The 23,830-nt window shown below is 49.4% G+C and overlaps 1 protein-coding gene across 2 annotated transcripts in view; it reads right to left on the reverse strand.

The window, feature by feature from the left end:
* RBM45 (RNA binding motif protein 45) overlaps nt 1–23,830 on the reverse strand; it is a 431,040-nt gene that overhangs the window by 184,229 nt on the left and 222,981 nt on the right. For both annotated transcript variants that reach the window (XM_085645219.1, XM_085645220.1), the window contains exon 8: nt 18,048–18,138. In XM_085645219.1, coding sequence (XP_085501345.1) covers nt 18,048–18,138 — 91 coding nt within the window. The remainder of the gene's footprint in view (nt 1–18,047; nt 18,139–23,830) is intronic.

Below are 23,830 nucleotides of genomic sequence, written 5' to 3' on the forward strand. Positions count from 1 at the left end.
TGCACAAGGTTATCGAACCCAGTAGAGAAGAAATCTGTCTGGCCGTGGGATGAGGTATCCTCAGGATGGTCTGACACTTGTGGAGAATGAATGATAGTCTCTCCTCCGAAGGAAACGCTTTTGCGTTTTCTGTATCCAGAGTTGCGCCCAGGTAATGTATCCTCTGAGTTGGATTGAGGATGGATTTTCTTAAATTGACGTGCAGACCTAACTGTTGCAGTAGCTGAATGCAGCAAGCGAGGTGTTTCTGCAGAAGAGTTGGCGACGCACTTTTGATTAACCAATCGTCTAGGTAAGGGTAGACGAAGATATTCTTCCTCCTCAAGAACGCAGCTACTACAGCCATGCACTTCGAGAATGTGCGAGGGGCCGACTTTAGCTCGAAAGGCAGGACCGTTAACTGTAAGTGGTCTGACTGAACCAGAAATCTTAGAAACTTCCGATGCCTTCGAGAGATTGGGATGTGGAAAATCGGCACCTTGAGGATCTATAGAACACATCCAATCCCCTTGATGCAAGTGCGGGATTATTTGATGTAAAGCCAGCATTCTGAACCGCTCTCTTAGAATGAACTTGTTGAGAAGCCCGGGATCTAGTATACGCCTGCACTCCTTGTTTGGACCTTTCTTTGGGACCAAGAAGTATTGAGAATAGATTCCCCATCGACGCTGGTGCCATGGAACCTCCTCGATGGTCTCCTTTTGGAGTAGAGAGGATACCTCCTCTCTCAGAAGATTTATGCGATGGATTAGTTTTTCGAGGAGGAACAGAAGGTGGAGGGGACTTGAATCTGATGGAGTACCCACTCCTCACAATATTGAGCACCCACTTGTCTAGTGTTATTTTGGTCCACTCTTCCAAATGAAAACAAATACTTCCCCCCTCCGGAGTGGGTAACAGAGCTAGGGGAAGCAAGCACTCACTGCTTCTGTTGTTGCTTGGCAGCAGGTATTGACTGTCTGGAGCTTCCTCGCCGTCCTTTACCATGACGACGCTGGTTTGAAAGGGATCTTCCCTGATGTTGCTGGGAAGACCACTGAGGGGTTTGAACCCTCTGTTGGTATTGTTGTCGGTCATAGGGACGGTAGATTCGTCTGAAGTCTCTCCTCTTCTGCAGATCAACCGCCTTCAAGGTGTCTAGTTCGGTCTTCTTGCTAGACATTTCATCATCAGCATGAGCGCCAAAAAGTGATGTCCCATTGAAGGGGAGATTGAGGATTCGATGTTGGGCCTCTGGCTTCAAACCAGTCAGTCTCAGCCAGGAAGAGCAGCGGGCACAGATCCCATGTGAATACCCATGGGCAGTGAGATCAGAGGCATCCGCACTGATGACCCGATTGGCCACCAGACCCCTTCCTGGAGGATCTCCTGGAATTCCTGCCCGTCTTCCTTTGGTAGCTTCTCTGTGAAGCTTGAGAGAGAGTTCCACAGAGAGCGGTCATATTGACCCAGTAATGCGGAGGCGCTGGCTACTTTTATATAGGATGCTGATGTATTACACATCCTCTAGCCGATGGAGTCCATGAACTTATTGTCTTTATCCAGAGGTACCACAGATGATGCTGCCCCCGTCTGGTTCTTCCGTGCTGCTGACACAATGACCAAGTCAGGAAGAGGGTCAGCTCTCAGAAAAAGTGGGTCCTGCTTGTACTTCTTGGTTATTCGCGACGGGGCTGCTCCCACCGACGCTGGAGCCAGGAATTTCTGGAGAGCAGGCTCTAGCAGTCCCGGCACCAGGGGAAGCAGAGGCCTAGATGAAGACCTGCGATGAAGGGTTTCGAAGAGGACTGATGTGGAAGAGACAGGCATCTCGATATTAAGTTTTGCAGCCCCCCCACACAAGACCTCGTTGAAGGTCTCAATGTCATCAATGGGCGATACCCTACTCAGTGGTGAAGAAAAGAGTTGGAGAGAAGTCTGCTTTTGAAGGTCTGGATGAGGACCACGCAGATCTGTGGCTTCGTCTTCTAGGAGAGAGTGGCGAGTTCTTGAAGACCGACTCCTAGGAGATCTTGACCTGCGCCTTCACAAAGTCTGTGACCTTTGAGGCGTGTCACGTCGCTCGCGTCCCACAGACGAGTGAACCGATTGTATGATCGGAGACCTGGACCTCGTAGGAGTATGAGCCGGCCTTGCTATTCTCCGAATCTTCCACTCTTATGTTCCCCAGCCATCTCGGAGAGATGTTAGTTGGAGGGGCTAGAGCCGGTGGCGGGGTTTCAGGAGTGACTTGCACTATCCGGAGTTACGAGGAAGAAGAAACATTCCTGGAGGTTACCACCTGGACATCTTTCGGTGTAGATTTGTCCCTCGACGTTGCCCTTGGTCTCTTGGTAGGAGAGGACCTGTGACTGGACTGCGACTTCGATCTCCTCGACATCGATCTGGACCGCAATGTTCTTCGCGGTGCCCGTCTAGGCCCCGAGGGCGATCTGTGTGGTCTCAACGTCAACCTCCTCGGTGACGGATGCTTCGATGCCGAGTGCCTCGTAGGCAACTTTTTCGTGGCGACGTCGACCGCCTGCTATGACGCACAGTCGGGGAATGACTGTCTTACTGGCGTTGAGCCCCTCGGTGTCTGGCTCGACATCGATGTTTGTGCCACTCTCTACGTCGGTGGGGTCTTCGACGTTGCCACAGGTCCTCTCAGAGGCAAGCTGATGGTGTCGACGTCTGCCTGTGATGGGACTTCGTACCTGAAGTCGTTCGCTTCTCCGGCGAATGGGGTCTTGACGTAGACTTCGACGCTGAAGGAGAGCACCAGGGTACTTTCGACATCAATCTGTCCCCCAAAGGCGTATGAAACCAGTGTTTTCTCTTCTCACCCTTGTCTTTGCGCTCCAACCTTTTCTGAGAGGAGGGCTTCTTCGAGGGATGATCTTCTCGGCCACTTACCGATTTCTTTCCTCTCTCCTCCAAAGCATGCAGTTTGATTTTCTCCCTTTCTCTAAGGGTTCTTCTAGAAACATTTCTGCAGTGGTAGCACTCATCTGGTCTGTGAGATGAAGGTAGGCAAGCAATACAGACCAAGTGCGGATCTGATTTAGCCATCTTTTTTCCACAGGTCGGGCACTTATCAAATAAGGCCGGCATTTTGACAGGAAAAAAAAAAACAAAGTCAGAAAAAAACAGAAGGATTTCACAAGTGCTGAAGACGTCGCGTGAAAGTCAAAAAATTCACTTTAGACCAACAATTAGAGACAAAATACCACTAACTGACAAGCTCAATGCTCCAGGATCTTCACAGAAGGAGCAGGAAAAAAAGAACTGACCTGTCACCTGTGTGGCATGATGGGAGCCTGGAGGTTCCTGGAGGTCTTAAAGGTACGGCACCAGTTTTTTTCCAACTGTTCTGTATGCAGCCTCTCTAGGCTACTCTGCCTCTATGATCTTGCCTTTTTACCTTTGAAAATAAAGGTTCTGTATTCAACAGCAGTTTTTCCTCTGCATCATGAAAATATCATATTATACCTCCCTCTAATGGGATTTGGGTCCGCCCGACTGTGGGTTCGGATTCTCAAATCGGATACAGTGAGGCAGGTTTGCATGGATTACACAAGCCTCATGCACTGAAGGGCTCCATTGGGAGTCTTAACTTTGAATATGTGGACAAGCAGAATCCATTACAGATACATCTTTAACAGGACTACGAATCCCATAAGCATCACAAAGCCCATTAGAGGGCTGTATAAAGCTATGAGGGACACATGGTTTTCTGTTGCTGCTGGCGCATTCCCGTGAGCAAGGAGCAGGAGCTCCGAAACACGTTGGGACATCAAAAAGGAAATGTTTCAGTGCGCCGCTTGTGTTGCTGAATAAAGGACTCTTCGTATATTTGGGTCCGCCTGCCTTTGTGCACCTCTAAATGTTGGCAAGTTTGGACGAATATATATATATATATATATATATATATATATATATATATATATATATATATATATATATACTTAAAAAAAACCATAGGTTTCACACATGTTAGTTAGCTGTACATTTCACTCGTAAAAAAACCAATGAAATTCCACGTTATAGTTAGATCAGGTAACTATAACTTGCGCGCCCACAATAAACTGCTGATGACGTCACATAGTACATCACTCATAACATGGTCAGTGACATCACTCATGACATCAATGACGACATCTGAAATTACACATTGTGGATTGCGGTCGCGCAAGTTATAGTTACCTGATCTAACTATAACGTGGAATTTCATTGTTTTTTTACGAGTGAAATGTACAGCTAACTATAACATGTGTGAAACCTATGGTTTTTTAAGTGAATTTGCAAGGTTTTGTAAATAATAATTCCTAACTATAACGTGTGTGAAACCTATGGTTTTTTCAGTGAATTTGTACGGTTTAAATGCTAAGTTATGCATTTATTTTTTTTTCTGGTTTTTCACTATGCGCACACCCTGCGCGCACGGTGCGCTTCACGCACCGCGCGCGCGCTGTGGGCACACGCGCCTCGCCTTTTTTACGCAGTAACATTTGTTTTTTTCTCCCTTGTGGGTCCTTTAATTTATTTAATAAATGTGATTGTTACTACTTTTTTTTTTTTTTACCGTGCGCGTACGGTAAGCTTACCGTACGCGTACCCCGCTATTTTTTTTTTTAATTTTTACATTTATTTTTCGTACTTTTGGGTCCTTCTTGGACCCCCTGACAAACACTAGGGGGTCTGCAACTCTCTTCGTTGCCCCCTTTTCACGTTCCCCACCTTTGTTTCTCAGTGCGAGAGACAGAAAATGGCGGCCGACACTTCCTGATTTCGACCGATTCGAATGTTTACAGTCATGTAACCACCAATCAGAATTGAGCTCGCGCACGGCACCGTACGCGTACGGTAAGCTTACGGTAAGCGCACGCAGCGCGCTTACAGATATATTGAATATGCTACTTACCAGTATGCATCTGTTCTTGGCATGTAGGGCTGCTGACATTCATATCTGTGCATAGATCGCCGCCTAGTGTTGGGCCCGGATGTTTGCACGTTGTTGTCCTGGAAGAGTCTTCGAAGTATCCTGAGATAGGTGACTCCTCCCCTGGACCACAGTGCGCATGGGCATCCTCTCCATCCTCAGATTGTTTTTCGCCATTGTGGCAGTGATGGAGTAGATACAGAAAGTGATGACCATGCTTACAGTAATTCTGAGAGCTGCAGCTGCTACAGGCGCCGGGGAGGAGGGTGGGCGATATGAATGTCAGCAGCCCTACATGCCAAGAACAGATGCATACTGGTAAGTAGCATATTCAGTTCGAGGCATGTGGGCTGCTGAATTCATATCTGTGCATAGAATATATAGCAGTACCCCCTATTAGCGGCGGCTACCAGTGCCAGCTGCAGCGGTCTGAAAAAGAGTTTTGAGAACAGCCTGTCCTACAGCTGGCTGCTGTTTTGATTGCACATCTACACAATAGTGTTTGGTAAATGTATGTGTAGTGGACCAGGTGGCTGCTCTACATATATCCTGCAAAGGAATGTTTCCCAGGAAAGCCATGGAGGCCCCTAACTTACGTGTTGAGTGGGGTCGTGGGGGAATCGTTAATGTGCGTTTAGCCTTTTGATAGCAAATTTGAATACATTTAACGATCCATCTGGCTATACCTGCTTTGGAGATGGCGTTACCTTTGTGGTGGTGGGCAAAGGCAACGAAAAGTTGTTTTGTTTTCCTAAAGACTTTAGTCCTGTCTATATAGTACATGAGGGCTCTCTTTACATCCAGTGTATGGAGTGCTCTTTCTGCGACAGTTTGTGGGTTTTGAAAGAAAACAGGCAGTTCAATAGTTTGATTCATGTGGAACTGCGATATCACCTTGGGCATGAATTTGGGGTTGGTACGTAGTACGACCCTGTTGGCGTGAACCTGTATGAATGGCTCTTGAACGGTTAGTGCCTGGAGTTCACTAACTCTCCTCAAAGAAGTGATTGCTACTAGGAAAGCTACTTTCCAGGTGAGGAACTGAATCTCGCATGAGTGTAGAGGTTCGAAGGGTGGACCCATCAGGCGTGTGAGGACCAAGTTGATGTTCCACATTGGAGCTGGTGGGTGGCTTGGAGGAACGAATAGTTTACCTGTCGGTGTAGTTTTGCAGCTTGAAGATCTTTCTGGATTCACTATGCTGTGCATTATTCCGCGATCTTGTGGTTGGGTCCGGATTCGTAGTCTTTTCTTTGTTTTTCTTTTTTTTTTTTTTGTAGCCCAGGTGGGCGTCGACGTCCACCATTTGGTGCACCTCCCGTGACGTCGTCGTGCTTCCTGCGGAAGTCCCACCTTTGGGGCGCCATCTTCGGGTTCTTTTTTCCCTTTTTTTTTTTTTTTGTAACCCTAGGCGATTGATTAATTCTTCTTGTCCATTTTTCTGTAATTTTACATTCCTTGTGATCTTTTCCATTTCACCCCCTCTTCCTCCAGCCTCATCTTCCTGGCGGAGGTGGGTGGGTTCGCTAGTGAATCCAGAAAGATCTTCAAGCTGCAAAACTACACCGACAGGTAAGAAACTATTCGCTTTGCAGCGTGAATCTTTCTGGATTCACTATGCTGTGCATAGACTTTGTAGCGGTTTTCCTAATTCTGTGGCGGCTGGGTGGTAGATGAGCGTTGGTCGTTGAAAATGTGCTGAAGCACCTTCTGTCCAACCTGTGCTTCCTTGTTCATCTGAATGTCCACGCAGTAGTGTTTCGTGAACGTGTGCACAGATGCCCAAGTTGCCACGAGGCATATGTCCTGGATGGGCGTGTTCGCCAGGAAGGCCACGGTGGCCCCTTTCTTCCTTGTGGAGTGAGCCTGAGGCCCCTCCGCTAGCTCCTGTCCAGCCTGTTTGTGGCAGAATTGAATAGTGAGGGCAATCCACCTAGCGATGGTGCCCTTAGTCACTGGCCTACCCATGAAGCTAGTAGCAAAGGACACAAACAGCTGTTTCGACTTCCTGAGTTCCTTGGTTCTCTCAATGTAGTGCATCACCGCTCTTCCTGCGTCGAGGGTGTGCAGGGCCTTTTCTGCGTTTGAAGTCGGGTTTTGGAAGAAACTTGGTATTTGAATACTCTGATTCAAGTGGAACGCCGACACCACCTTGGGCATAAAGTGTGGGTCCGTTCTCAGGACTATTCTATCCTTGTGAATCTGAATGTAGGGTTCCTGCAGTGTTAGTGCTTGAAGCTCGCTCACCCTGCGTAGTGAGGTTATGGCCACCAGAAAGGCCGTTTTCATCGTCAACATCTGCAGTGTGGCCTTGTGAATGGGTTCAAACGGTGTCTTCATAAGCTCCGTCAGAACCACGTTCAGATTCCATGCCGGCGGCGGCAACCTTTTCAGGGGGGCCATCCTTTTGGCTCCTTCCATGAATCTTCTCACCACCTGCGAGGTGAAGAAACTTCCACCCTTTTCACCTCTGGTGTAGGCCACGATTGCCGCTAGGTGTACCCTTAGTGAGCTCGAGCAGAGGTTACTCTTTAGAAGGTGTGTGAGGTACCTCAGTACTGTTGAGTCTCTTGTCATTCTGTTTTGCAGGCCCTTTTTCCGGCACCACACAGTGAATCTCTTCCATTTTGCGCTGTAGCATTTTCGTGTAGTTGGTTTCCTCGCCTCCCGTAGCACTCGCATAGTGCTCGGAGGCAGTCTTAGGTGTGCGAACTCTAGGTCTTCAGGAGCCATGCCGCCAGGTTGAGGGTCTCTGGCTCTGGGTGCAGGACCTCTCCGTTTTGCATTGAGAGCAGGTCCTTCCTCCTCTCGAACCTGTATGGGTTGCCTTGTGCCATTTCTTGAATTTGTGAGAACCATGTCTGCCTCGCCCACTGCGGAGCCACTAGGATCAGAGTCATGTTGCTGGTTCTGCACTTGTCGAGCACTCTGTGCAACAGGGGTATCGGTGGAAAGGCGTAGGCAAATGTCCTCGACCAGCTTATCCATAGGGCATTTCCCTTGGATTGCTGATCTGGTTGCCTGGACGCGAAGCTTTGGCATTTTGCATTGTGGCGTGTTGCAAATAGGTCTATTGTGGGAGTTCCCCATCTCCGGAAGAGTTTCTCCGTTTCCTGGCCATTGAGCTCCCACTCGTGCAATGCTGAGGTCTGCCTGCTTAGCCAGTCTGCCTCCACATTGTCCTTCCCCCGGTAGGTGAATTGCCAGTAGATCTATCCTGAGAGGTATGGCCCATCTCCAAATCTCTTGAGCTAGGGATGAGAGAGGGAACGACTGTGTCCCCCCTTGTTTGTTGATGTAGAACATCGCCGTGGTGTTGTCTGTTTGGACCAACACCCTCTGGTTGTACAGGTGTCTCTGGAATGCCTTCAGGGCTAGCAGGATTGTTTTCAACTCGAGGTAGTTGATATGGCGAACCGCATCTGCTGGAGCCCACAGACCCCTCACTCTGAGGTTGTCCATGTGCGCTCCCCATCCCTTTTGCGATGCGTCCGTGGTAATGGTCACTGTTGGGATTGGTGGTGTCAGGCTTCTCCCTGCTGTCATGTTGTCTCTGTACCACCAAGTTATCTCCTCCTGCACTGCGTGCGTAACAACCACTAGATCCTCCCAACTTCCGTTTGCTTGTGACCATTGCTGTTGTAGCCATTGCTGGAATGGTCTCATGTGCAGGCGTACATTCGGCACCAGCTGGATACACGACGCCATCATCCCCATCATCTTGCTCACAGCCCTCACTGTCAGAGCTCGCCCCTTCTGGTAGAGCCGCGTCTCCTTCAGTAGAGCATCTGTCCTCCTGTCGCTGGGCACTACTGTACTGTTGAGGGAGTTGATCTTCGCCCCCAGGAAAATCTTCACCTGTTCCGGTTCCAGCGATGATTTTCCCCAGTGGATCGAGAACCCCAGATTCGTGAGTGTGTCTGTTACGCGTTTTGCGTGCCTCTCGCACTTCTCGCGTGAGTTTGCCTTGACCAGCCAGTCGTCCAAGTAGGGGTAGACATGGATTCCCTGTCTTCGTAGGTGGGCCGCGACTGCCGACAGGCATTTTGTAAAGACCCTCGGTGCTGATTTTAATCCGAAGGCCAGGGTTGTGAACTGGTAGTGTTCCTGTTCGATGTTGAATCTTAGAAGGCCCTTGTGTCTTCTGTTTATTGGGATGTGAAGGTAGGCATCCTTGAGGTCCACGGTGACCATGAAGTCCCCTTCTCTTGTCTGGGGCAGTACCTCCTGCAGCGAAGTCATTTTGACCTTTTGCGTTCTGATGAACTTGTTTAGGCAACGCAGGTCCAGGATGGCTCTGAGGTTTCCGTCTACTTTCGGGACCACGAAGTAGTTTGAGTAGACCCCTTTGTTGCGTTCTCTGAACGGCACTGCCTCTATGGCTCTTTTTTCTAGGAGTTTCCGCGTTTCTTCTCTGAGTAGTGCCAGTTCTTGGGCCGATCTCGGTCTTCCCTTCGGTTTCCTGTTTGGAGGTTTTTTTCTCCAAATCTACGCAGTATCCGTACTGCATGATGTTCCGTATCCACTTGTCTGTGGTTATACGCCGCCACTCCTGAAGGTAGAACCTCAGTCTTCCGCCTACTGGTGTTGTATGCTCGTAGGCTCTTGAATATTCTCTTCCCCCTGATGTTACTTTTTTGCGCCTCACCCTTGGGGTCCTGACGAGGGTAGGCGTCCTCTTGCGTGCTGAGTCACTTCGATGAGGGCTGTTCGCCCCCTCTCCTCCTTTGGCCACGTCCGTTCCCTCTCCCGCGAAAGGACTGGCCCCGAGGTTGGTACTGCCAGTTTTGCTTCTGCTGACCTTGTCCGTGACTTTCACCCTGCTGACCTTGCTGGAACGTCTGGTGCGACGTCCCCTGCTGGCTTCCTCCCCTACCGTAGGGTCTCCTCGAGGGATTGCTTCGCCTCATTCCCCTCAGCTGTAGGGCCCCCATGGACCTCGCCGTTTCGTTTTCTTTTTTCAGCTGGGTGAGCTTCTCGTCCACTGTTGCTCCGAACAGTGTCTCTCCGTTGAAGGGTGTGCCAAGGATGTTGTTCTGCACCTCCGGTTTGAATCCTGAGATTCTTAGCCATGCATGCCTTCTCTCGGTGACCCCTATGGCCATGAGTCTTGCTGAAGTCTCTGCCCCGTCCAACGCCGTCTTTATACAGGAGTTGGCGATGTTCTTGCCTTCGTCTATCAGGTGAGAGGCTCTCTGGCGGTATTCTTCGGGGAGGTGCTTTACTAGCTCCCCCATCTCGTCCCAGTGCTGGTATTGGTGTCTATTGAGGAGTGCATTGGAATTCGCCATGCGCCAGTGCATTGCGGCGTTCCTCTCGACCTTTCTTCCTGTGAGGTCTATCGTCCTGCTCTCCTTATCAGGTGGTGGGCCCGAAGTTGCTGGTACGTTGGCCCTTCTCCTGGCCGTGGAAGCTATGATGAAGTCTGCGGTCACGCTACCCTTGATGTAAGGGGGGTCCAGGGAAGAGTGCTTATATTTCTTCTCTGTCCTGGGCGTGATCGACCGGCAGGTCGCTGGTTCCTTGAAGGCTTCTCTCCCCTGATTCATCACGCTTTGTAGCATGGGGAGGAACTGGCTCCTTGTCTGGATGGGGAGCAGTGTCTCGAGGAGAAAATCGGCTTTCGGTTTCTCCTCGTCGAGTTTGACGCCGAAGGCCGTTGCTGCGCTCCTGACCACCATATTGTACACCCCGATGTCGTCGGGTGGCGAAGGCCTCGAAGGGTACGTGTCCACGGGCTCCTCCGGGTTTTCGGTGTCGAGATCCTGCCATTCGACGTCGTGGCTGGTAGATGGCGCAGAGTCGTAGAACGACTGTTGGTCTTCTTCCTCGGCTTCTCCCTCATAATAGGCCTCTTCTTCCTCTTCGAGATCCCTTGTCAGTACTTCGGTGTCGAATTCGTCTTCGACCTCGACGACGTCCGCCGATGAAACCGTTGGAATCTTGAATTCCTTCATCTTGGCGTCGAACTCCTTCTTCCTTTGAAGGATGTTCTCCATTTCGGCCTCGAGCCGCCTCTTCTTTTTCTCCATCTCGGAGATGCTTTCGGCGTCAACGGCGGGTCTTTTCGATGAAACTTGCGTCGACGTCGAACGTTCTTTCAGCGTCGATCGGCCCGTTTCCTGGGATGTTTTCGACGACCCTTGCTTTTCGGCGTCTTTTGGCACCAGGGAGTCCTTTTCTAAGGATCCGCTCGGCCTCTTGTCCATGGTTCCCCCTTTGGTCGAAGTTTTCAGCGCCGGGGCTCCCTTCGTGGACTTTGACTCTGATTTTCTCGAGTCACCCTCGTGTTTGAGGTACCTTCTGTTTTGCGCTCGACGATGCTCTTACCTAGTCTTCTTTTTTCTTGTCGGTCTCTACGACCGTGAAGTTTTCGGCTGTCTCGGCGACGTTCTCCTCTTCGTCCGTGGAGAGGCCCAGATCGTAGAGCGACGGGGCCTTACCCTTGCCATCCATGCTGGCGTTGGCTCTTCTCTGCCGATCTCTCACCCAGAGTGTCTTCGGCGCGAAGACTGAGCAGGCGTTGCAGTCGTCACTCTGGTGATCGACCGGTAGGCAGAGGTTGCAGACCGGATGCTGGTCCTTCTGCGCGAACTTGTGGTGGCAGTTTGGGCAGAACTTGAATGGCGTCTTGTCCATTGCGCTCAGGGCCTCTGAGCGCGCATTCTCCAAGGTCGTCGAAGAAAAAGGGCGCTGGTCCTCCTTTCTTCGCGCTCCTGATGAAATCTCTTCCTTTCCTGTGATATCTTCTAGTGATTATATCGACGAAACTCGCTTTTCTTTCTTCTTCCTTCGAGTGTAATTCTGGAGCTTCCCGATGACGATCCAGACCCAACGGCGGAAAAAAGAATCCGAAGATGGCGCCCCAAAGGTGGGACTTCCGCAGGAAGCACGACGACGTCACGGGAGGTGCACCAAATGGTGGACGTCGATGCCCAACTGGGCTACAAAAAAAAAAAAAAAAAAAAAAGAAAAAAAACAAAGAAAAGACTACGAATCCGGACCCAACCACAAGATCGCGGAATAATGCACAGCATAGTGAATCCAGAAAGATTCACGCTGCAAAATTACTCGTTTGAGTCCTTCCAAGAATGCTTTGATGGCCGGCACTCTGAATAAAGAAAGGTGCTGCCTGTTCTGGAGATAGGCTGATATTGCGGTCAAATGGACACGTATTGAGGTGTATGCCAGATTGCATCGGTATAGGTGTAAGAGGTAACAAATTATGTTTTGGATGGATGCGTCTAGCGGGTTAATGTCATTGTTATTGCAATAAATGACGAACCTTTTCCATTTGGCTGCATAGCAAGCTCTGGTAGTGGGTCTTCTAGCTTCCTTAATGATGTCCATACAGTCAGGTGGCAGGTTTAGGTAGCCAAACTCTAGGACTTCAGGAGCCAGATTGCCAGGTTCAGCTGTTGCGGATCTGGGTGCTGAATCTCTCCATGGTTCTGCGTCAAATGCGCGGGTTTGATCCGCAGCCTTTGATGCGGCACCACGGAAAGTTCGAGAAAGGTGGTGTACCATGGTTGGCGTGCCCATGTTGGAGCAACCAGGACGAGTGTTAGTGAGTGTTGTCTGAGTTTGCGTGCCACCAGCGGTATCAATGGTGCTGGGGGAAAAGCGTACGCAAATCTGCCGGACCAGTTCATCCATATCGCATTGCCCTGCGACTGCGGATGTGGGAACCTGGCGGCAAAGCTTTGGCATTTTGCGTTTTCGCTTGTGGCGAATAGGTCTATCTCTGGATGACCCCACTGCTGGAAGTACGGTTGGAGTACTGATGGGTGTAACTCCCACTCGTGCATCTGGTGGCTGTGTCTGCTGAGCAGATCCGCCATCTGGTTGTCCTTGCCGGGGAGGTGTTCCGCCATGAGGAACATGTTCCTCTGAATGGCCCACTTCCACATGCTCTGAGCCAGATGAGACAACTGTGGAGAGTGTGTTCCTCCCTGCTTCTGTATGTAGTACATGGCAGTCATGTTGTCCGTCCGGATCAACACGACTTTGTTGCACAAGTGTACTTTGAATGCTTTCATAGCCAGGAAGATTGCCATCAGTTCTAGAAGGTTGATGTGCATCTTCTTTTGTTGTATTGTCTATAGTCCCTGCACTGTGTAATTGAGTACATGAGCTCCCCATTACTGGAGAGACGCGTCCGCTGTCAGTATTATTTGTGGAACAGGCTCTTGGAACGGTCAGCCCTTGCAAAGGTTTTGTGGATTCCACCAATGCAGAGAGTTGTATGCCCGACCGCTCACCAACACTAGGTCTTTTAGTTGCCCGTGAGCCTGATTCCATTGACGTGCTAAGCACTCCTGAAGCGGGCGCATATGTAGTCTCGCGAGTGGGACTATGAAAATGCAGGAGGCCATCATGCCTATCAACTGCATGAACACTCACGCAGGAAGGGAGTGTTGGGGTTTGAACTTGGAAATCAGCATTTGCATGCTGTTGATCCTCACTAAATTTGGCTGAGCTGTGGCTGCCAGAGTGTCTATGGTCGCACCTAGGTACTGTTGTACGTGTGCGGGTTGGAGATGTGATTTTGGGTAATTTAGTGAGAACCCCAGACTGTGAAGAAGGTGAATGGTGCAGGACATGTGGCTGGCACATTGCTGGGCTGACTTTGCCTGAACAAGCCAGTCGTCCAGGTAAGGGTAGACATGAATGTGTTGCCTCCGTAAATGTGCGGCCACAGTAGCTAGGCACTTAGAGAAAACTCTGGGCGCTGTTGTCACGCCGAAGGGAAGAACCTTGAATTGGCATCTTTGAGGTCTAGCGTGGCTAGGAAGTCTCCCTGTTTGAGCAGCGGGAGGACTTGTTGTAGGGTGAGCATGTGGAAATGCTCTGAGAGAATGTAGCGGTTGAGGGGTCTCAGTTCTAGTATAGGTCTGAGTGACCCGTCCTTTTTTGGTATTAAAAAGTACAGGGAGTACACCCCCGTACCTTGCTCGTGGACGGGTACGACCTCTATTGCGCCTTTTTGCAGCATACTTAGCACTTCCTGCTGTAATAGCGCTAAGTGCTCTGAGGACATAGGACGGTGTCTTGGCGGTATTGTGGGTGGAGTTGAGGTTAATTCTAGGCAGTAACCGTGTTTGATAATATCTTTGACCCACCTGTCCGTGGTGTTGGGAGTTCCACGTGGACAGGAACCTTTGTAGCCTTCCCCCGACAGGTGTTATGTGGTCGGGAGGAAGGGAGAGGGCGTCACTGCTTGTTCTTGGGGGAGGACCTGGTATTGCCGTATCCGCGTCCTCTGCCCTTTGTGCTTGAGCCACGATATCCACCCCGGGTGTTTTTATCGTAGGTACTTTGTGTGTTGCCCTTGTTGTAGGTTTGCTGGGACCCCTGTCCTCTACCTGCTCCTCTATTTCCGGGGCGACGAAAGGAGCCACTCCGAAAGGTCTGCGTTTGGAGAGCCCCCATGGACTTTGCAGTGCCTGTGTCCTTTTTTATTTTTTCTAGGGTGGTGTCAACCTCCGGTCCGAATAAGTAGTCTGGGTTGACCGGCTGATTGAGGATGGTATTTTGAACCTCAGGTTTGAATCCGGAGATTCGTAACCAGGCGTGTCGTCGTAACATGACGCTGGTGTTTATTGCTCTGGCAGCTGTATCTGCGGCATCCAGTGCACATTTAATGGATGCGTTCGTGAGGAGTTGTCCCTCCCTGATGAGGATCTCTGCTCCCTCTTTGTATTGGTCAGGGAGATGTTGGGAGTAAGGTTTCTAATGTGTCATAGTGTGCGCGATCGTAGCGAGCTAGGAGCGCCTGAGTATTGGCAATACGCCATATGTTAGCTGCCTGGGCTGCAACCCGTTTGCCGGAGGTCTCTAGCACCTTGGACTCTTTGTCCGGGGGAGGAGCATCCCCAGTTGTCTGCGAGTGCGCCCGTTTGCGAGCATTAGCGACTACGATGGAATCCAGAGGCAACTGGCCTCTAATGTACGTAGGGTCCCCAGGCGCTGACCTATATTTCTTGTCGATCCTGGGGTTTATTACTCTTGCCCTGGTGGGTTCTTTGAAAATGTCCTTTGCTGGTTTGAGGACACCTTTCAACATGGGTAGAGTTTTGATATTCCTTTCTGAGGATGCGAACGTATCCATTAGAAAATCGTCCTCGATTGTGTCAGAGTGGAGTTGCACACCATGATTGGCCGCAGCACGTTCAATGAGGGCGTTGAATGCGGCAGTGTCCTCTGTGGGAGACGTTTTCGCGCCATATAGCTGCGTGTCCTGTGTATCCATAGGTGCACCCGGGTCTACAGGGCCATCCCAAGCCTGGTCAGGGACCTGTTGGCCTTCAGGGTCCATCTCTCCGGGGTAGGGGACGTGGTCACCCATGTAGTCCTCCAAAACGTCGGTTTCGGAGTGTGTCGGAGAGAAGGACTGTGGATCTGGGTAAGCGGTATGGAGAGGTTCGTAAAGAACTGGTTCCGAATCCGCTGGCAGCTTTTTCTTTAGCGGGATCCGGTAGGAGTCCAAAGCTTGCTCGGAAGATATTCTCCGCTTGTGGAGCATAATTCTGCCGGTTTCGGCATCGATGATGTGGGATGGTGACGTCTTCGTAGGAGAGCGTTCGGCAGGTGTGATCCTAGTGTGGGTGACATGTGTTCTAATTTCGAACAGTTTGGGCGCCGTGGATGGCGGCAGGCCAAAAGTGATGTTGGCTGGTGCCGGAGAAGCTTTTTGAGCTTATTTCGGCTCGGAGCCTGACGTGTCCTGGAGGGCTGCCTTTTCTTTGATGCGTTGCAAGGACGCTGCAACTTGCCGCACCTGGAACGCCGACGGTTCTTTGGCGCCGAGCGGTTCTGTAGAGGCAGGCGTGGACTTGTTTGGCGCCACGGGGTCATCGAGTCGAGGAGAGGTAGTAGCTGTCGACGGCGTCGATGATTGGGCCTTCGGTGCCGCTTTCGAAGTGGTGTGAGACGCAGCGGCCATTTTGACCTTTGTGGCCGGAGCAGATTGTTTCGGTGCCGAGGCGGTTTGGCGGTACCGATGGCCTTTTTCCGTGTGTCGGCGCCGACGTCGGCTGCTGCGAGCTCGGCACCGAAGTCCCGTTTGGTGCGGTCGGTGCCGACAGGTTTGGCTGGCGTCGAAGGTGTAGTGGGCTTCGATCCGACCAGTGTCAGTTTCAGTTTCGGTTTCTGTGGAACCGATACGACTTTCGGTTTCGATGAAGGGAAACCAGTCATTTTGGGTACTAATGGCTGTCGCTGAATGTCCGAGGCCGGGCCAGAGGGCGGGGCCGAAGAACTGCGGGATAGGTCTCGGGTAAGGCCCGAAGGCGATCCCTCGACCGGAGCCATAGACTGACGCACTGGGATATCCTCCGTCTGTACGGGTAGGCCTTGCTCGTCACCGGAGCTACTCTCTTCGGCCCCTAAGGCCTCATCGTAGTCTCCTACCTCGGTGTCGGCTTCTTCCCTGTGAAAGAGTTGTTCTTCGATGTCTTCCGATCCGGAATCGTGTTCGGAAGCGGGGCTGGAGGGTAGGTTCTCCACTCCTTCCACATCTTCGTCCTCGGCGCTGAAGATGTTGGTCGGGGCCGGTGCCGCTTGCTGCGCTTCAAGTCTCGCTGCTCGTCGATTCCGGAGAGTCTTTTTGGATCGGAATCAGGCACAGGCCATACATGTGGATTCGTCGTTATCCGGTGAAAGGCATTTGTTGCACACCGGGTGGACGTCGACATGGGGATATTTCGCATTGCAAACAGGACACCGCTTGAATGGTGTCCTCGATTCCATCGTCGATGTGGGGTCGATGGTCGGATACGATGCGAAGAAGTTGTTCTTAAAGTTAGTAAACTAACAAGTAACTATCGATACCGATCGGGAACAGTACCGACGCGAACTAAAGGCCTTTTGGCCTGAAAAAAGTTTTTCCTAACTTGAGTCAAGATAAGCACATCCGAACCCAATGGCGGAAAAAAACAATCTGAGGATGGAGAGGATGCCCATGCGCACTGTGGTCCAGGGGAGGAGTCACCTATCTCAGGATACTTCGAAGACTCTTCCAGGACAACAACGTGCAAACATCCGGACCCAACACTAGGCGGCGATCTATGCACAGATATGAATTCAGCAGCCCACATGCCTCGAACATATTGATTTAATTGCTATTTTCTCAGGACCTACTGAACAGATTTACACCAGACCTACAAAAGGCACTTCCTTGACCTGAGGACTACCTCTCTGCCAAATTTCAAGTAATTCTGTTCAGCCGTTCGGGCTGTAGCTGTGTCTAAAGGTCCTATGGAAAAATGCATGGGGAAAACGCGTTTTGGGACCCCCCTTTTTTTCTCAGCCCCCGCTTGACGAATCCCCCCCCCCCCCCCCCCGAGACTTTCAGGGTAGGAGCGGAGCGCCCCATTAGTTTTGAAAATTTCGCGAGGATTCGTCGACCGGCGCCAAAGTTATTCCAAATAGAATGTTGCGGATTTCCTATGGAAACAGGGTCCTAACTATAACTACCTACTGGCGACCGCCAGTAGGTAATATATATATATATATATATAGACACACACACACACACACACACACACACACACACACATATATACACTTTATTCTTGAATGCAATAGAGAAACATCCAGTTGCTAAGCCTTGCAACGTCTAAAGATACAGGTCCGAGACCACTGGTTACCAAAACCCCCATACATGAAACTGTATGCAGTCAGCACCTAACTACAGATGGTACAAAATGAAAGACCCTCAGGAACTAATCTCCTACCAGTGGTTCAGACTTCTAATTCATGCTAAGATTATTCCGATGCAGAGTTAGCATTTCGAGTTAAAAGGTGAACCATTTTACAAAAAAAAAAAAATGATTGAACTGTATAGAAAAAGTTAACTAATATGGGGAACTCTGTACAACATGTTGGATAAACATGTACAAATCCCTGGTCTGTATAAAAATAATCTGCCACCTAGAAAGGAGAGTTCTCTTTTGCAGGAGGAAACTTGAATTATTTAATCTGCCGTACAGGAAGGATTCTGAAAGACTTAAGAAGCAAAACAGATTAGCATCTGGATTACACTGTTGGTGTCAAATTAGACTGTACACACAATATCACTTTACACCATCAAGCAAAATTATAAATCACATACATTGGCACTTACCAAAGCTGATGGGTACTGTTGAACGGAATTATTGTACACCATAGCAGTCATCTGAGCACTGACCACCTGCTCTGCCATTTTTCTGAGGGCACTGGAAAAGGGTTACAAAAACATTGGCTTTTGCTGTGTGTGTGCCAGAATCTGGATTATACTTTCATAATCAGAAAAGCCCATACAAAACGAAAAGCAGCAAACTCACTCTTTAGTGCTACTAATACAGTCTATTACTAGAACCCCAGTATAAGCATTTTAAAATTAATCACAGATCAAAGCATATTTATACACTCAAACAAGTCACCTTTGCTACAACCACTAAATCAAAAACACAAAGCTAACACACCAAGCTTAATAGCAACCTCAAAGAATATGTATTGCATGACAATCAGTGAGCGATACCAGCTATTACTTTAAGGAGACAAAAAAGGATGAGAAAATATGCTAGTTCTTCATAAAAACAAAAACAGACCGATTACAAAATGCATCCAACAAGTAGAGCAGCGAGTGATTCTAGGGGCTGTGTGGATGTCAAAGACAGTCTTGGCAACAGCACCAAAACATGCAAAATAAAATATGAAAGGCACTGCAGCAACCAGCTAAGTGGCCGGAAACTTGGCAAGATCATAGCTCTGCTTCCAAGTGATTGTTAGATAGACAAACACAGCTCGAGAAGGAGGGAAGGAGAATACATAAACGAGAACTGTGTAATATAGTACAGTATTGCATCTAGAAGTTCTGGTGAGATAATAAACCAGTTACCAGAAGGGTTAGTGGTATGTAAACATCACCAGAATCATGAGATGGCAATATAAGACTGAGGGCCAGATGTACGAACGTGGAAATAGCGCCTCGCAAATTAAGAGTTATTTGCGACTCGCAATTTGTGAGGAGCTATTTCCAATGCACAACAGTGTATTCTACACGGTTAGCGATTCCCAATGGGGTCGCAAATGGAGAGGCTCATGAATATTAATGAGCCTCTTGCAATTTGCGACCCCATTGGGAATGGCAGGCGATTCCCAGGTATGGTGGCCTGCTGGGCTCAGCAGACCACCATGTCTGGGAAGGCTTTTAAATTTTTTTTTTTTTACATTTTTTTTAAAAACGCAGCCCATTTTCCTCCTGGGGACCCCTTCCCTTTTGCGAGTGCATTACCACCCTTTTGAAGAGGGTGGTAATTTGCGAGTGTTTTGTGCCCGCAATTGCGGACGCAAAACACTCTTACATAAGGTTGCACTCGCTACTAGGAAGGGAACGCCACTTCCTAATAGCGAGTCGTGAAACCCTATTTTGCGAGTCGCGAAACCCTATAATGCAAGTCGCAAAAAATTGCGACTCACTAAATAGAGTTTGTACATTCCCCATGCTGTTTTTGCATGTGCAAACGGGTTCGCAGACCCGTTTACGCATGCAAAAATGGACGTACATCTGGCCCTATATTACATATGTTGCCTCTTACAATTCTTTTAATATTACAAATTTATTTCAGTAGGTCTTCTACTCCAAGAGAGATTGCTTGCCAATTTGCAAAGGGTTCCAAGTCTCCCGAGGTTCTTGAAAGCTCTTCAGCCGCAGGATGAGTAGCTCGTCACAACTGCAGATACTTGGTGCAGGCAGCTTTGGTGCCAAAAATCCAGTCTTCTGCTCTCACTTTTCTTGCGGCTCTTCATCCGTCTAATCAAAGTTCCTGGTGTCAGGGGTGCTTTGTAAATACTCAATTTAGGGGCATTACAGGGAATGACAGGTAGTAGCCAATGAGCTACTTACTTTTAGGGGTTTTACACCCTATATATCACCACTTACTGTGGGAAGTGGACATAACCCTAACCCAGAGAGCCTAATTCTTGCAAAAAATAAGATGGTGGAATTCTAAAAGTTGGTTCACTACAGGTAGCCCACCTTAGGGGTGGAACTAGTCAGAGAGGAACACACCGCTTGACTAGCTAATTTTCCCACCTGTCCTAGTGCCAAGTGGGCCCTGGGCAGGAAGTTGCATTTCCCCTGATAGGAGGGGGGGGATTGAAGTCTTGGGTTGCATATCAAAGGTGGCAGATGCATTTGAAGCCTCATGCCTTGATATGCTGATTTGGACATCCTTCTTGGAGGAAGTAACACCTCCGGCTGGAGCAGGCATGGTTTCTGCCCTCAGACAGAGCAGTCTTAGCCTGCAGGGGGTTAGGAACTAGTCTGTGGTGGCAGGCTGGTCTGCATTAGTCAGCAGGTACACAGATAGTTGGTAGGTTTTCAAGGGGCACCTGTAAGGTGCCCTCTAGGAGCACGTACTAATAAATCCATCACTGGAATCGGTGTGGGCTTATTAATCCGAGATGTTTGATACCAAACATCTCTAGTTTTAGTGAAGCCATCATATAGCTGGGGAACTCAAACACCAATGTCCAGCACATGTATTTAATATGGCTTCCCTGCCCAAATGCAATATTTAAGAATCAACTTCGACATCACAGGGGTATAGCTGCTCGGGCAGATATATCCACACGTGTAGTTTAGTGCACCCTGCCTTTGAGCTGCAAGGCCTGCTGTATGGGTGACTTACCTATACTGCATGCGGTGTCTGCAAGCTTGGCACATAGGAGGTGTGCCATGTCATGTCCTCATTTTTCTCTGCACCATGACACGCAGCCTGCACTGGCAGTTTTCATGTGGGTGCAGAGGGATCCCTGGGGGTGGGGGGGGCATATAACATGCTGCAGCCCTTGGAGACCCTATTTAGCTTCCCTACCCTAGGGGTACCATTTACTTAGGACTTACAGGAGGTGCTAAAGGTATCGCCAATTGGGGGAACAATTGTACAATTTTAAGGAAAGATTTGGCAGTGGAGACCTGGATAGCAGGATCCCAGGGCACTTGGGTCAAAATCGAATCCGATACCAGGCAAAAAGTGGGGGTGACAATGTCAAAAGGAACACGTTACTTACCTGTAACTGCGGTTATCCAGTATTGGTATCTTTCATAGATTCACATGCCTGAATCATTCCCCGTAGTCAGGATCGGAGTCCCTGGTAAATAAACAAAGCAATGTCTCAGTAGACATATAGAGTAAGAGGCCCAAAAGGCCTTATCTTAGTAACATATCCACGTCCTTATGTAAAAAGGACCAAAGTTTGGCGAGTAGCCAATCAGCTAGCACTACCCTCTAGTACCTTCCTGGAAGGAGCTCTAGTCCCTCAGATTTTCGTAAGCACAGTGCTAAGTATATTATCACAGAGATCCAAGAGAGCCCTTCCAGGGGAGGTGGGTGGGTTGCATGTGAATCTATGAAAGATACCAATACTGGATAACCGCAGTTACAGGTAAGTAACGCGTTCCTTATCCAGTATAAGGGTATCTTTCATAGATTCACATGCCTGAATCAGAATAGTAAGCAATGGAAAGCACATTTCGCAAGGTACAGCATATAAACATTCAGAGATAACATATCCATGTGAGAAAATAGAAAGTACCAAAAAGCAATGACAGAGGCATAAATCACAGTAGAGAAATGTGCGTAAAAAGTAAAGGATGGTGGGATGAAAGAAAGGGCTCACCTCTAATGAAATAGATGACGGAGCACCGCTTGACCCACTGCAGCATCCTTCATGAGTTCCGTATCCAGGCAGTAATGCTTGGTGAATGTATGCGGCGTCTTCCATGTGGCCGCTCTACAAATGTCCGCAATGGACACTCCTGCAAACAGTGCCATGGAAGTAGACATTGCCCTCGTAGATTGGGCACGAACTGTTGAGTAGTGGACGCACTGCTTGATGGTGACAGAAGATAATGGCTGAAGAGATCCAGCGAGAGATACTTTGTTTGGTTAGTGGTAGCCCTTTTCTAGGCCTACTGTACGCTACGAAGAGTTGGTTAGATTTACAAAATGGTTTAGTTCTGTCAATGTAAAACTTTAGGCAGCGCTTAAGGTCTAAGGAATGCAGGGTTTTCTCTGCCGCTGTCTGCGAATTTGAAAAGAATGAACGCAGCACGATAGGCTCGTTAAGATGGATCTGTGAGGGAATTTTAGGGATAAACTTCGGATTTGTTCGAAGAATGACCCTATCCTGTTTGAATTGAAGGAAAGGGTCTTGGATTGAGAAAGCCTGGAGTTCCCCCACTCGCCTTGCCGAGGTAAGGGCCAGAAGGAGCGCAGTCTTCCAGGAGAGATACTTAAGATCTGCTCTGTGTATTGGCTCAAACGGGTGTTTCATGAGTTGAGCCAGAACAGTGTTGAGATGCCAAGCCGGAGGTACAGGTTTTACTGGAGGGAATGTTCTAAACAGTCCTTTAAGGAATTGCTTAATGAGCCTATGAGACCACAGAGAAGGACCTGTAGAGGATCTCCTGAAGCGCGATATTGCTGCCAGGTGGAGGCATGAGCTAGACCAGATTTTGCCAGATGTAGAAGGTACGGCAAAATTTGTTCCGGTGTGGAAGAGAGAGGGTGTATTTTGTTTGTTTTGCACCAGATACAAATCCTCTTCAATTTAATCAATACGTTCTGTTGGACTATCTGCTCAGGCCCGAGCTAGAACTTGTCTACAATCAGGAGGAATGTCTAAATCCTGATACTTTCTGAACTCGGGAGCCAAGCTGATAATTTGAGAGGTGCCGGATCCGGATGAGTGTGCAGGGCTCCGCTTTCAACTTCCGGAGAACCCTGGGAATAAGGGGAATTGGCGGAAAGGCGTACGCAAAGACGTTGCACCATGCGATCGAAAATGCATTCCCCAGAGACCCTTGCTGGGGATGCCAGCTTGCAAAGTGTTGGCATTTGGCGTTCTGCTGGGTAGCGAAGAGGTCCAGAAGAGGGGTGCCCCATCGTGCGAATATGCTGTTGAGGACCGGCTGATCCAACTCCCACTCGTGGCATTCCGCCTGTCTTCTGCTCAGAGAATCCGCCAACACGTTGTGGGCGCCTGGAACATACTCTGCTCGGAGAGAGATGTTGTGACTGAGCAGCCAGTTGCAAATTTTTTGCGACTCGTGAGAGAGTGTCAGAGAACAAGTCCCACCCTGTTTGTTCAAATAGTGCATTGACGTGGTATTGTCGGTTCGGACAAGCACTATGGAGTTCGATTCGTGGAAGGAAAGCCACCAGAGCGAGATACACTGCGCACAGCTCCAGAAGATTTATGTGAAGTGCCTTCTCGGAAGGGGACCACTTTCCGCTTATCTGCAGTTCTTGAAGGAAAGCTCCCCAGCCTTCTAAGGAGGCGTCCGCGGTGATATGTGGAGCAGCAGGAAGCAAGAAAGGCAAGCCGTAAGAAAGGTTCTGTGGGCAAGTCCACCACCAAGAGCCTTTTTGATCGCAGGGGTCACCTGGATGACGTTGAAGGACCCCGTACACAGGACCCATTGATCCGACAGCGCTTCTTGAAGACGCCGCATGCGAAGGCGACAGTGCGGAACTAACAGGATGCAAGAAGACATCATCCAGAGTAGGGACGAAGAGACGCACTGACAGCGTCTTCTTAGACCTTATACGGAGCGCCAATGAATGAAGTTTGTCTCTGCGTTCCTGTGATGGAAACGCCTTCCTCTGTATGGTGTCTAGGGTAGCATCCAGAAAAGTTATGCGCTGGGAAGGCTGAAGGACGGACTTGTCCCGATTGAGAGTCAGCCCCAGACAATTGAAAAGCCTCAGACAGGCGCTGGAAGACCTGGACGCGCCTCCTAGAGAGGGTGATTTGACAAGCCAGTCGTCCAGAGATGGAAAGACTTGATGGTGATGTTGTCGTAGGTACGCAGCCACTGGAGCTAGACATTTGGTAAAAATGCATGGCGCCGATTTG

Source organism: Triturus cristatus, chromosome 3_1 (assembly GCF_964204655.1).
Source record: "Triturus cristatus chromosome 3_1, aTriCri1.1, whole genome shotgun sequence".
NCBI lineage: Eukaryota > Metazoa > Chordata > Amphibia > Caudata > Salamandridae > Triturus > Triturus cristatus.